General features: G+C 46.1%; 2 protein-coding genes across 4 annotated transcripts; one reads left to right on the top strand and one right to left on the bottom strand.

Moving 5' to 3' along the window:
* The first annotated feature begins 5,133 nt into the window (after positions 1 to 5,133).
* Positions 5,134 to 9,243, top strand: LOC120665814 (sorting nexin 2B-like). The gene is made up of 5 exons (XM_039945496.1): positions 5,134 to 6,156; positions 7,376 to 7,585; positions 7,684 to 7,944; positions 8,638 to 8,724; positions 8,982 to 9,243. Exons 1-5 carry the CDS (start codon positions 5,170 to 5,172, stop codon positions 9,081 to 9,083), a joined length of 1,647 nt encoding a protein of 548 aa, XP_039801430.1. The 5' UTR covers positions 5,134 to 5,169; the 3' UTR covers positions 9,084 to 9,243.
* Positions 9,244 to 9,478: 235 nt separating this feature from the next.
* LOC120665815 (dehydration-responsive element-binding protein 2B-like) lies at positions 9,479 to 12,687 on the bottom strand. Of its 3 annotated transcripts, XM_039945497.1 has the most exons (4): positions 12,464 to 12,687; positions 11,561 to 11,613; positions 11,363 to 11,450; positions 9,479 to 10,725 (listed from the first exon to the last, which is right to left on the bottom strand). In XM_039945497.1, the coding sequence occupies exons 1-4, from the start codon at positions 12,517 to 12,519 to the stop codon at positions 9,783 to 9,785; spliced, it is 1,140 nt and encodes a 379-aa protein (XP_039801431.1). In that variant the 5' UTR covers positions 12,520 to 12,687; the 3' UTR covers positions 9,479 to 9,782. The 3 variants fall into 3 exon arrangements, with proteins under 3 accessions (XP_039801431.1, XP_039801432.1, XP_039801433.1); XM_039945498.1 differs by lacking the exons at positions 11,363 to 11,450; positions 11,561 to 11,613 and having other exon boundaries at positions 12,464 to 12,682; XM_039945499.1 differs by lacking the exons at positions 11,363 to 11,450; positions 11,561 to 11,613 and having other exon boundaries at positions 9,479 to 10,722; positions 12,464 to 12,682.
* Positions 12,688 to 13,089: the final 402 nt, after the last annotated feature.

Here is a 13,089-nt window from a genome sequence, read left to right as displayed (position 1 = left end):
TCCCATATTTTTTTGGATTGTTATTGTTTGCAAAAATGTGGGTTTCAGAAAGATTTTGTGCAATATGTGTAATTAGCTAACTATAAGATTGCATTATGTGACCCCCTCTATTCCTAGTAAATTAAAATCTAAATTTGAATTAAGGTATTAGTGTGTTAGTGCGAATCCAGTTTGGTTTCTATTTGACTTTGTTTGAGTTAGATTTAAATTGCTTCTGTTTAAACTTGATTGGAATTCTAAATATTGCGACAAACAATTTGAATTCAAAACCTAATAAGCTAACCCCGCACACCTAACTAACCTAGCCATAAATCAGACCTTGTCGGTGTTTTAACCGCAAGCCTACCTAGGGATACCCTAAGTAGGAGATTATTTGGAGAGGAATCGTTGGATATGGAACTTGAAGGTGAATGCGATGACACAAGACACAAATTTAGAAAGGTTCGGGCCGCCAGAGTAGTGTAATACCATATGTCCTGTTCGGGGTTTGTATATCACGCTCTGCGCTTGGGTGTTGTGTTGCCCTAGTTTAGGCTTGGGTTGGTTCTCAGCCGATCTAGCTACTCTAGCCATCCTTTATATACTCCAGGGGGTGGGATACTTAGTCAGTTACAAGGTAGGAGTCTTAGTTGGTTTACAGGGTAGTGTCCTAGTAGGATTACAGAGGAGTCCCAATTGGAGTCCGACTACTTCCTTCCTTCTGGGTAGCTTCCTTATGGGTACCCGGAGTTCTATCTCTGACAGACCCCTAACCCAAGCCTGCAATGTCATCGAGCAACTCGGCAACTTGATCTCCACCTGGAACAATGCTTGACCATTCATCACAAACTTTGGGAAGGGCCCAGCGTCCGGTCAGGAAGAGATGGCTCATGGTTTCTGACATAGAACCAGTTACTCTTCCAGTCGACAACTTTGGTGGAGAGCTTGTACGAGATGTACTTCTTCTCCATCCCTTGGCACAACTGTACCTCGGCACCACCAACTTCTGCTATGTCGTTCTGGCTGGGCTGGGACAGACATGGAAAAGATGGTGGAAAAGATCGAAGTGGGGCTCCATGCCCAAGCAAGCCTCGCAGAGGTGAGTGAAAATGGAGATATGTAAGATAGTATTGGGGGTCAGATGATGCAATTGTATTCGCCAATAATAAGAATACCCCTCAAGAAATCGGAAGTGGGGATGGCAAGACCTTGCTCGACAAAAGGGCGGAATGGGACAATCTCATTTGTGCCCTCGTAGGGTCAATCGTTACCCATGGTTGAATGCCATTGGACAATGGCTTGAGACCGGAGAAGACCATCATCAACAAGAGAAGCAAAGGCAGATTCAGACAACTTACTTTTCTTCCATACGTCGGCCATTGTTTCGACTGCCTTTTCCTACCCTTGCAGATCGACTTCTTTGGTGCCATTCGGAATGTCACAAGTTGCTTCTCACACATGCACTCAAGGGCTACTGGATGGATGTGGAAGGAAGGAGACAATAAGAGGGAAAAACTATTAAAGCTAGAGCAGATTTGGATCTAAAATGCAGAGGCAGTGGCCAGGAGCTAGGGTAAAACCCTAGAGAGTTATCATACGGTTAAATAACCAGTGGTGGTGGCAATTCGATTATATTTTGGAAGCCCAAGAGTTACACTTTACTTTGATTTATTCTTGAGTGGTAATTCAAGGAGTTTTGAGGATATTATCTATTTAACCATTTTTTCTGGGATTATACTCCAAAAAAAAGAAGGTTTTAGACTTCAGAATCAATTAACTTGTATATACCATCACAATAAATTATATGCCATGACTTTGGATACTTAATTCCAAATCTTGGGATTTAGATTTAAGGCTCGGGGGTTGCGGAACACATGTCATTGGTGGCTTATTTTTCAAAATTCTTGGAAGATGAAGCAAATATACTGATTTGACCCTCAGACTGATTCTGCGATTCAACCTAAGGCTCGGGGGTTACTCCATATGGAGTGCGAGTTCATCGCGCACCATATAAAAGAAGGACTTTCATGGCTTGAGCACCTCACAGCCTCGATGCAGCCATGGGTGTACTCGAAAGACTACTTGAAGCACTTGATGGAGAACTTTAAGAAGCACTTGCTGGAGTACTCGGAGGACTCCAGAAGCACTTGAAGACGCCTTTAGAAGTACTCACACCTGCAACACTCGACAACGAAGAGCTCGGGGGCTTGTCAGACCTGGGGCAGCGGGACCACTCACAGGCATAGAATGTTCCAGAATAAGGGATAGCACATGACATGTACCTCATCCTATCGTAACTACCCGAACAGGAGTAGAACTAGTCGAATAGAAGAAAACTACCCGATTAGTGCTTGGGTAGGACTCCTTAGCTAGTATTCGGTTAGGATATCCATGTAACCTTAACCTCACAGACTATATAATGGCGGGCAGGGACCCCCCTCAAAAACATAACCTACATCATCAACCTCTAAGGCAATACAAACCACTAACAGGACATAGGATATTACACTCTTGGCGGCCCGAACTTGTCTAAAGCTTTGCGTTCCTTGCACCATCGGTTCCAGACCTCGACGAAACCCTACCTACAAACTGACCACCTTGGGGTATCCCTTGCTGGGCTTGGCAGCTAAACACCGACACTATGGTATGCAAACCTATTAAATTTCAAGGTGATTGGATATATACCTCCAGGAGAAGACAAGAATAAGCTGATACACCTCAGCAGATTTCACCTTTAGGATGACCCCTATCTTTTCAAAGTCTGTGCTGATGGTTTACTCCACCGCTGCATCCCACTATGTGAGACTCGCAAGATTCTTGAGCGTTGTCACTCCTCGCCATATGGAGGACACTATGAAGCATTCCAGACCCATGCTAAAGTTTTGCAGAGTGGATTCTTCTGGCCAAACATATATGTAGATGACAAATAATTTGTGCGGCGATGCCTAATATGTTAGAAGCATGGGAACATCAATTCCCAAGACATTATACCATTGAAGAGCAATCTTCAAGTGGAAATATTCGACGTATCAGGAGTTGAGTTGACTTCATGAGTCCCTTCCCTATGTAAGAGCTGTATGAGTATATCTTTGTGGTAGTGGACTACATGTCCAAATGGGTTGAAGCACTTCCCTGCGTTGTGACTGACACAAGAAGCTCAAATAAATTATTTCAAGAAATCATATTTCCTCGCTTTGAAGTTTCAAGGGTTGTGATCAATGATAGAGGCTCACATTTCATTAATAAGACATTCAGGAAGTGTCTCAGCGTGTTGGGAGTAGACCACCCAGTTGCCACACCTATCATCCCCAAACAAGTGGCCAAGCAAAAATGTCAAACAAGCAAATCTAAACCATTCTGCAGAAAGTAAATGTCATGGGGGAGGGATGGAAGAGCAAGTTACATGTGGCACTCTGGGCAAATCGAACAACTTTCAAGATGCTGATAGGTAGGACTGGGCATAATTAACTGAGGACCGAAGACCGAACCGAAAAGACTGGGACCGAGACTGAAAAAGACCGAGACCGAAATGCTCGGTCAGCAGTTCGGTCCTGGCCTCCAAGTAACCAAACTTTCTACGGTTAGTTCGATCTTTGGGCTCGGTTAACCGAACTGACCGAACTATGTATAAGGTCCATTACGTAGCCCAAAAACAACCCAGTCCAATAGAAGTTTTAACCCTAGATATACCCTAGATATATAAAAATTATAATTCTATGTTGGTCTTTCCATCTATAATGTAGTGCTTGTGATTTGCGAATGCTATCAAAATTTCTAATTAATTCTACTATCACATGCCTTTTTTTACTGGCTCCTACAGTAGTCGGTTAGTTCGGTCATGACCGAGACTGAACTGAAGTAACCGAGACCGAAATGTCTCGGTCATGTGTTTTGCAAAAGACCGATCGGTCTCAAGTTTCTGAAGACTGAACTTTGAAAAAGACTGATGAACCGAACCGATCGGTTCGGTCTGACCGATTGCCCACCCCTAAGTGATAGGAATGACATAGTACCAATTGGTCTATAGAAAAACTTGTCATCTTGCAGTTAAACTTAAGTTCAAATCCATTAGGCAATCAAGAGGTGGAATATGGATCTCCAATCAGCGAGAGTGAAAAGATAGATTCAACTAGCTGAATTGGATGAGTGGAGGGAGAAGGCTTACCACAACTCCAAGATCTACAAGGAGTGAACAAAAAGATGGCATGATAAGCGTATTAAGATCAAGCAATTCAAAGCGAAAGATAAGGTACTACTCTTTAACCTCTCGCATTTGTTTGTTCGGTCAAGGTAAACGTAAAAGCAAGTGGGAAGAGCCCTATCTAGTGCTTAATGCCGCCAATCACTGCTCTATAATCCTCCATTACGATGATGGGAATATTCAAGGCCAATGGCCAAGGGTTGAAAGTATTTCTCGAGCCCAAAATATCGAAACTCAAAGAAATAGATGTCTACGAGTTATCCGAAATAGAGCACCCGTCTATAGTTATCGCCATACTTTAAACGTAACGTATCTTAGGCTAGATTTTTTTCTTCTTCTATTTTTTCCTTTCCTTTTCTAGCTTCTTTGCAGCTAAAATTCCAGAAATGAAAGTGAGGGAAAAAACTTTCTGGAAGATCGGGACCCACGCCTAATAAGGTGGGAATGGCCGGCTTACCCTAGGCCGGACAGCCTAACCCTTAGCCTATTTTTGAACGTCCAAATTTCAAACGAGACTATCCGTTCCATATTTCAACATTCCAAAAAGATTGGATCGAGGAGTGTCCATTTAAGTTGAAAGGTGTGAGCCTCTTCCTTATTCCAAAGCCTTTCACTTCTTTCCATTTTCGAACTTCAAACCCTTTTAAGATCATGATCATGACTATGCAATCCTCACCAAAAACTTGCAAATCCATCCAACCAAAACCATGCATCCTCCAACAGCGTGGTGGAGATGAATTTTATCTCATCTGGCTCGTAAAGAAAATGGCAAAAAAGTGGACCGCTTGGCATTACTGCACGATAGGAAAGTAAAACGGTTACATCGTGGCTTGAATGCACGGTATCCCAGGCTCCCACGAGGGGCCACGTGAGCGTGTCCATATCCCAACCGCGCGGTGACCGCACCCGCAACAAACCGCCGGAGCCTGCCGCCCGCCGTCTCCGCTCACCCCCCCATCTGCTCCCCCGCCCCCCTCCCGACCCTCGCCATGATGTCCTCGGCGCCTCCGCCGGAGCCGCCCGCCGGCGCCGGCGCCGGCGACGACGACATGGAGTCCCTCCCCCTCGCCGCCGCCTCCGACTACGCCTCCGTCGCCTCCACCTTCGACCCCCTCCTCTCCTCCGCCTCCGCTTCCGTCGCCTCGCCCCGCTCCCCTCCGGCGCGCGCCGCCTACACGCTCTCCGCGACCTCGTCCTCCTCGTTCGTCGACCCGCCTTCCTACGCCGACGCCACCGGCGCCGGCGCCGGCTCCTCCTCCCCGCGCTCCGCCTCCGCCTCGCCGAGATTCGCGCGCGCGGCTGCCTCCGAGTACGCCCTGCTCGCCGTCTCCGACCCGGAGACCGAGGCTGAGCCCGCCGCCACCTCGCTCGTCCCCGGATCCGCGCCCACCTACGTCTCCTACCTCGTCACCAGCGTCCGCCGCGGGGACCCCGCCCAGCGCCGCCACGCCGTGCGCCGCCGCTTCCGGGACTTCGTCACGCTCGCCGACCGACTCGCCGAGGCCTTCCGAGGCCACTTCGTGCCGCCGCGGCCCGACAAGAACACCGTCGAGAGCCAGGTCATGCAGAAGGACGAGTTCGTGGCGCAGCGCCGTGCCGCCCTTGAGCGGTACCTGTGGCGGCTCGCCGAGCACCCCGCCATCGGGCCCAGCGACGAGCTCCGCGTCTTCCTGCAGGCCGAGGGCAAGATGCCGCTGCCAGGCAGCACTGACGTGGCATCGCGGATGCTTGATGGTGCAGCAAGGCTGCCACGGCAGCTCATCGCCGGGGAGGAGGCCGTCGCTGCACCACAAGACGTCGTGCAGCCAGCTAAGGGTGGCAGGGACCTGCTCAGGATATTCAAGGAGCTCAAGCAGTCTGTGGTCACTGACTGGGGTGGTGTGAAGCCTCCGCTTGTGGAGGAGGATCGAGAATTCCTGGAGAAGAAGGAGAAGCTGCAGGAGTGGGAGCAGCAGCTCACTGCTTCGTCACAACAGGTGACCTGTTCGCAGATGCCAAAACTCCCATCTACTAGGATCTCATAGTTATGATCAGTGAGGCAGTGGTTTCTTCTCTTCTACTACTACTTAATTCGAAATAACTAGTGGAGAGTGTTTAACTGGTAATCCATTGTCTCAGTTGAAGATTGAACTGAACCCACCCCAATCTCCCCACTAGAAGATTTCACAATACTGACCTAAACATATTGAATCTCATGACATGGGAGTATGATCAACGAGTCTCCTTCAGTATCATACTATGCAAATCATGTTAAGCTTATTTCCTTAATTGACATTATAGACATTCAACCATTACATGAGTTTTTTTTAGGCAAAATTCCCCATCCAATAGCTTCATTTAATTGCAACACTGTGATTGTAATTAAATGCTTTTATGCCAAAACATCTTACTTCTGGTAGTGTTTATGTTTGATCAGTTTACCATTCGTTTAGGGTTTAGATATAGTGTCCAGAGGATTTATTATATTAGTAGAATGATACCACAATAATTGTTCCACCATCCTGATTTTCGTCACTCACTGAAGCTAATATCTTGTTTTTATGTTGGTAGTCTCAACAGGAGTTATGACCTCTGAATGGTCTTGCACATGCTTTGTTTGGCCTATGCAATGGTTTAATCGGAGGGGGAAAATAGGAAAAAAGTTATAAACTGATGTCTTATGTTAGTGTGTTGAGCCTAACAAGTTCAGAATGGACTCAGCTATGGTTGGGATTCATGGCTGGGATTCATTTTTTCCTGATAACTTTACTTACTCATTTTGTTCTCCAGCATCCACATCAGTTTCAAACTAGATTGTGCACATATTAATTTGACCATAACCTGTGCGCCATATTGGATATGTTTTACACAATAGTATGGTGAACTAGATTAACGGGGCAATATGTTTTCACAAAAGAGGGGGGAAAAAGAGAGTGTGCTTTCAAAAGGTTAATAGGCAATACATCAGTATATTGATTATATATTCTAACAAGGGAAACATTCTTGAATCAGCAGTGTGAGAGGATCCTAACCATGGCCGTGTTTGTCATGTACAGTATCAGAATAGGATAAGGGCCATACTGTATTGCGTGTTTGATAATTTGAAGCAACGTCAGTTGATGGGAGTTTTTTTTTATAGTAAACTGGTTTTGTGCTGAAAATTACTAAAGGTGTCTTGGAGGAAGCTATTGATCAACTTATCCGTCTTCTCCACAGGCAGAAGCACTTGTCAAGGCTCAACAAGATATGGGTGAAACAATGGGAGCGCTTGGATTGGCATTTGTTAGACTGACAAAGTTGGAGACTGAGGAGGCAATGTATGATTCCCAGAGGATAAGAGCAGCTGACAGCAGGCGTGTAGCCACTGCAGCTGTTAAAGCTAGCAGGGCATGCCGAGATCTGAATGCTCAAACTGTTAAATATCTGGTAGAACTTCTGACCTGTGGACTACATTATAGATAAACTCTACTGTTTAAAAGTGATCATATTCAGGGAATTTATTTTGTTCCTTTCTTTTTTGGCAGGATACGCTGCATGGACATTTAAGCATAATGTTGTCTGTCCACACTGCATTTTCTGATCGGGCAAGTGCATTATTGACTGTACAAACACTGATGTCAGATTTGGCATCATTACAGTCCAGGATTGAGAAACTCGAAGCTGCATCCTCAAAGATATTTGGTGGTGATAGAGCTAGGATTCGCAAAGTGGAGGAGCTAAGGGAAACAATCAGGGCTACTGAAGATGCTAAGTTCTGTGCTTTAAGAGAATATGAGAGAATTAAGGTAATAAATAAATGCTCATTTTGTCCAAAATTATTGCTGGTTAACAATGACAAGAGCAATAACTGCGAACTTGCGAAGCATTGACTGTTTACTCGGTTACTCTAGTTTCATGAAACTTTAGCTACCATAATACCATCATATCGTTTTTAGTAGTGGTTCTGCCAGCTTTCAAATGTCCCTTCATTTTTTTTGTCCCTTTGTTGTTTGACAGTATCGCTGAACTTTGGTTGGTATCTAATATTCACAAGGATGAAGTAACTAGTTTCCACTATTTCAACCGACGGACCATGGCTACATAACATTTTCTGTTCATTTATTTTCAAATGAGTAGCCAGTAATGATCAAACTTGATGGAGTGCAGTATATTACTCGAATGAGGCTTGTGATTCAAGCACTTTCTGTATATATTCTGTGTTCTCTTAATTTATGTTCTGAGGGATGCTGCCTTATCATTTCGCCAAATAATTATTTAATTCGAACTGACCTGCTTGCATGGACCATATTCTTTAATGCTGAGCACCTGGCTAGGCAATATGAAATAAATAAATAAACAGCAACAGTAGAAATGATTACCTCTGCCTTGTCTCACTGTAACTTTAAGGTTACTTCTGTATATGCTTTTCATGTTGCTTCTGATGATATCTTCACTTCAGTGAGGCAACTGAGATCTGGTATTATACGAATGGTATGCAGGAAAATAACAGAAGTGAACTCCAGCGACTAGACAGAGAAAGAAAAGAAGATTTCCTGGTGATGCTAAAAGGATTTGTTGCAAGCCAGGTATTGTGTCAAGCCTTCAACGCTGCACTATTCCATTATATTCTGCGATGATGCTTTTCTAGAAAAATGTTGAAATCTTAATTGCTCTTGCCGAGCAAGATAGATATCCAGACTTGGGTTCCCTTTCCTCCGATTAACCTAGCAAGCCATTCTGTTGGGTCTTCCTGAGCCTCGCGTTTTTTATGCTGCAAATTAATATGTTCCGGTTACCTTGGCCCTGCAAGTAAGCTCATGTACGTATGCACGTCCACACGCAGGCGGCCTACGCTGAGAAAATTGTGGATGGTTGGGAGACGGTGGCCGAGGAGACGAGTGGATATTCGCGAGGAACTAACAACATGCCATCGTATATGGATTAACAGGCCATCTTCCCCATATTTGGTTGGATGACACTGTTTGTACAATGTAATCTAGGATATGAATTGCGAAATAGAAAGTAGCACCAAATTCGATTTGTTTTCATTTATTTGTTTATATATAATCAAAAGGAGCTTGGCTCCACAGTTCCTGGTTACCACTTTTGTCCCGTTTATACGTTGGAAATTTATGAGGTGATCTCGCTCGCTACTTTCGTTTATATGAGAAGAATGAACGGCATAATTGGAAGTTTAATTATTCCGATCGTCGCTGATCTGTGTTTTCACACTGCACGTAGAGTGTAGCCGGCAGAGCCGCGGTGGATACACCATCCAAATTATCCGAAAGTCAAAGAAACGAAAGCAGCAGAATGCAAACAATTTTCAGCAACGAAGGATAACAGCGGCAAACGTCCAAACCAAAGCAGATGTTTTTTTTTTTTGGTTCTTTTCCTTCCACAAGGTGGGAACTATTTACATCGCCATTTCTGGTCTTACAGGACAAAGGGTTCTCCAAATTATGCTTCAAACTAAGTTCCTATGCCCAAGGAGGAAGGGAAAAACGCCTAGCTTTACAAAGGCGAAGCTTTTATCAGTTTTGCCAAACAAAGCAGCCTTCACCACCGATTGCCTCCACAAGCTCCAGCAATGAAATGAGCTGACGACCAGCTGCTAGCAGACCAAACACTAACAGTCAATGGGCTACAGGCCCTCGAAGAAACCAGGACTTTCGAAGCCAGCAAGGAACATATCTGGTTCCCCAGACATGGAATATGGTTGTGGCTCCGACTGGAGCATGCTCTCCAGCACACTGGAATCCAGCCCGTCAAGGTAGAAGGGCTGCCCAATGCCAGCGTCAACCCCACCCTTATTCTGTGGATCAGCTTCCATCATCCTCAGCATCTCTTCAATATCAAAACCATCATCCTCACCCTCTGGAAGGTTGGCAATAATAGGTTCGAGTGGCTCAAAGACTTCCTTGTCAACTACATTGGGTGCAATAGCTTGGGTATTGGGATGGTCTTCATGCTGAACCGAAGAACCAGATATCACCTCAGACCTGTGAGAACCAGCCTCTGTAACAACAGTGTCCTCCACCTTCAGAGAGCTTGAAATGTCGGAAACTTCTGGCTTGAGTGCTGTGGATGCAATATCCGAGTGATTTGATGTCGTTGTTGACTCGCATGATGTGCTAGGTAGAAGACTTCCAACAGCTGCTGGAGCAACCTGGGCAGAAGTTGCTGCTGGAGCAACTTGGCTGGAAGTCGCTGCACTCTGCCTAGGGAAGTTGGTGCGTGCAACCTCTCCATACATCGCTCGAGCCGCTTCATCATAGGCCCTGGCTGCATCCTCCGCAGTTGGGAAGGTCCCCAGCCAGAGTCTGTTGACCCGATTTGGCTCCCGGATTTCAGCAACCCACTTGCCCCAAGTACGCTGCCTCACGCCACGGTATCCACATTGTGTATTTTCAGGCCCTCCTTTCCCCTTCATGCAACCCTTCTTGGAACCCTTAGCAGGTGCTTTCCTTGCTCGCTTCGTGCCCTCAGCACCATGCTCCAACTGCTTGTTGTGCTCAGCCCACCGCTGGATGACAGCTGCAACTGAGGTAGGCCCATCACGTGATCTGCGAGGACGCTTCTTCCTGCTAAATGATAACAAACACTTTAGTATTGCTGTTATTGTGTAAAACACTTCCCAAAATGAACGTGTAATGAGAACGTATAAAATAAAGCAAGATGTCCCAAAATACCATGTATAAACCAAAAAGGCTGACAAAAACGATGTAATGAACAAGTAGAGTACAAACAAAACAAGACAGCATCCAAACACTTATACCGACTCCACAGAAACAGATTAATATTTCGCTCACTAACACCCATCGGTCACCACAGATGACCAAATATTCCTACTTGTCAATCGTCTCCACAGAAACAGATACTATTTAGCTCCGAACTCGCTGTTAGTTGCCTTTTGATCAGAAGTTCAGAACATCTCCACCAAAAATGATACCCTTTCACTCAACAATCAAGCTGCTAATAATTAAGTTTCAAACACATTATCCTACAGGGAGTGGGGACAAAACTATCTTAACAGAACTAGATTAAATGTAATTGGCGGCACTGCAACTCCACATACAAAGTATACAGGTAAAAAGATAGGAAAAGGACCTAGGCAAAAACTACAAAAAGGCTGGTCAACAATGACAGTCAAAGACTGCTAGCGATAGCTCAGATGCTCTACTCTTAACACATTGAGCAGCCAGACAAAACGGTTGAACACACCACAGATTAGAGGCCATTGGTGGCGCATCTCCCTGGGGTTTCTGCTCGACCGAGAGCTCGTACTCATTCGAGCGAAGAGCCCGGCCTCCTGCTGAAACACGAACTGTTATTTGTGTCCTGGGTTTTACACGGTCGAACATTGGGGACACATAGCAGTCAATATTTCCTGTTTACAAGAGGTGATCAAAGCAGTCATACCTATTGTTCTGATGGAACCAAGCACCACAGTACTGCCCTCTGCTCCAAATGTTCTAGATTACCGACAAGACAACACAGACAGACATAACACGTATCAGAGACTGGATAAACAATGAAAACTAACAGTATAACAATTGTACAAAAGATGAAGAAACAGAGTTAGCACAGAAGTTAGACATGCAAATATGATATATGAGTCAAATAGTACACGTTTCTGTGGAGACGACACACCAGAACAGGATGTACTTAACTCTCGCCAAACACCAAGTGAATAATGATAATCCCTAAGGTTCGAGTTCGCATACAAGCTCAAAGTTCCTATCTTACAGTAGTCTACGACCCGAAACTCACTGCTCGACCCTGAAGTAACAAACAAATCTAGTTATTGCAGCCAACAGCAAGCAAAAGCATGAGATTTCCGGTCTCCAGGGACATGCTATGCTCCATACTACCCAAATCAGAAATCATCACTGCAAGGACCAACTGCAACTACTCTTATCCATGACCCCCAATTACACCACTTTTCCCCAAATCGACAACCAAACGAATCCTGAATTAACCCCAAAGCCCCCAAGCCGCAAAACGGCCAATCCCAAGTACACGGACCACCAACCGAAACCCTACGCCTCAAATTCACGGGCCGACTGGCCCAATCATTCAGAGAAACCCCATAACCCCTACCACGGGGCACTAGAACAAGCCAACGAACACCAATTGTTATCCAGAACCCTAATCAGAAATCCCCACCAGCGAATCGAACAAGTCCCCATGAAATCGACCGTCCTACGACCCCAATCTCTGTACAGGAACCCGCTCCCACCGAATTGGACACCCCCAAACCCTAACCCCCCAACGAACGGGTAAATTGAAAGAAATCGCGGAAGTTTGGCAGGATGATCTCACCTTCCGGGCTGCAGGGCCTGCGCCTGCATCGGCATGGCCTTCTGATCCACCGTCATGGCCGCTCCAAAGATCGCCACTGGGCTCCTAGGGTTCGCTATCTGGTTTTGGCTAGTGCGCTTCTAGTAGCTCGAGTCGGGAAGACTAGCGAGGTCGAGAAGAAAAGTCGTCGACGGGGGAAAGAGAGAAGAACAGAGAAACCGGAAGCCAGAGGGCAGTCGGTGCGCGGGCGATTTATAGGCCGCCCGCGACGCGCTCCGCGGGGCCTACCGAGTGGGAAAATATCTCGGGTTCTAGGTGGCTGGCGGCCGGTCCACGGGGTTCGGCCATGCCTGGGCCCGCACGTCAGAGGGAGGTGTTCATGTGGGCGTGGTGCAGTGAGGTGAACGGGGACGGGGGGAGGTTACGTGAGGCGGGCGCTGGGCCGCGTGGTGCGCCTTTGCGAGGAAGGATCGAGAGACTTGGCGCCTAAGCAAACGCGACCAGCCCGGTCGCCGCACTTTCCTTCGCGAGTGGATTTTTCCCTCCCGTGATCAGTAAAGTCCGGCCTCTAGATGGATTTCCGTCTAATTTAAGACTCTATTAGTTTCCAGCCGTTTTTTTAGCCTCTGTAACATCTAAAAAAATCT

This window comes from Panicum virgatum, chromosome 3N, assembly GCF_016808335.1.
Source record: "Panicum virgatum strain AP13 chromosome 3N, P.virgatum_v5, whole genome shotgun sequence".
Taxonomy (NCBI): domain Eukaryota; kingdom Viridiplantae; phylum Streptophyta; class Magnoliopsida; order Poales; family Poaceae; genus Panicum; species Panicum virgatum.
The sequence above is the reverse complement of the archived record's forward strand: the minus strand, read 5'-3'. Positions and strand labels throughout refer to the sequence as shown.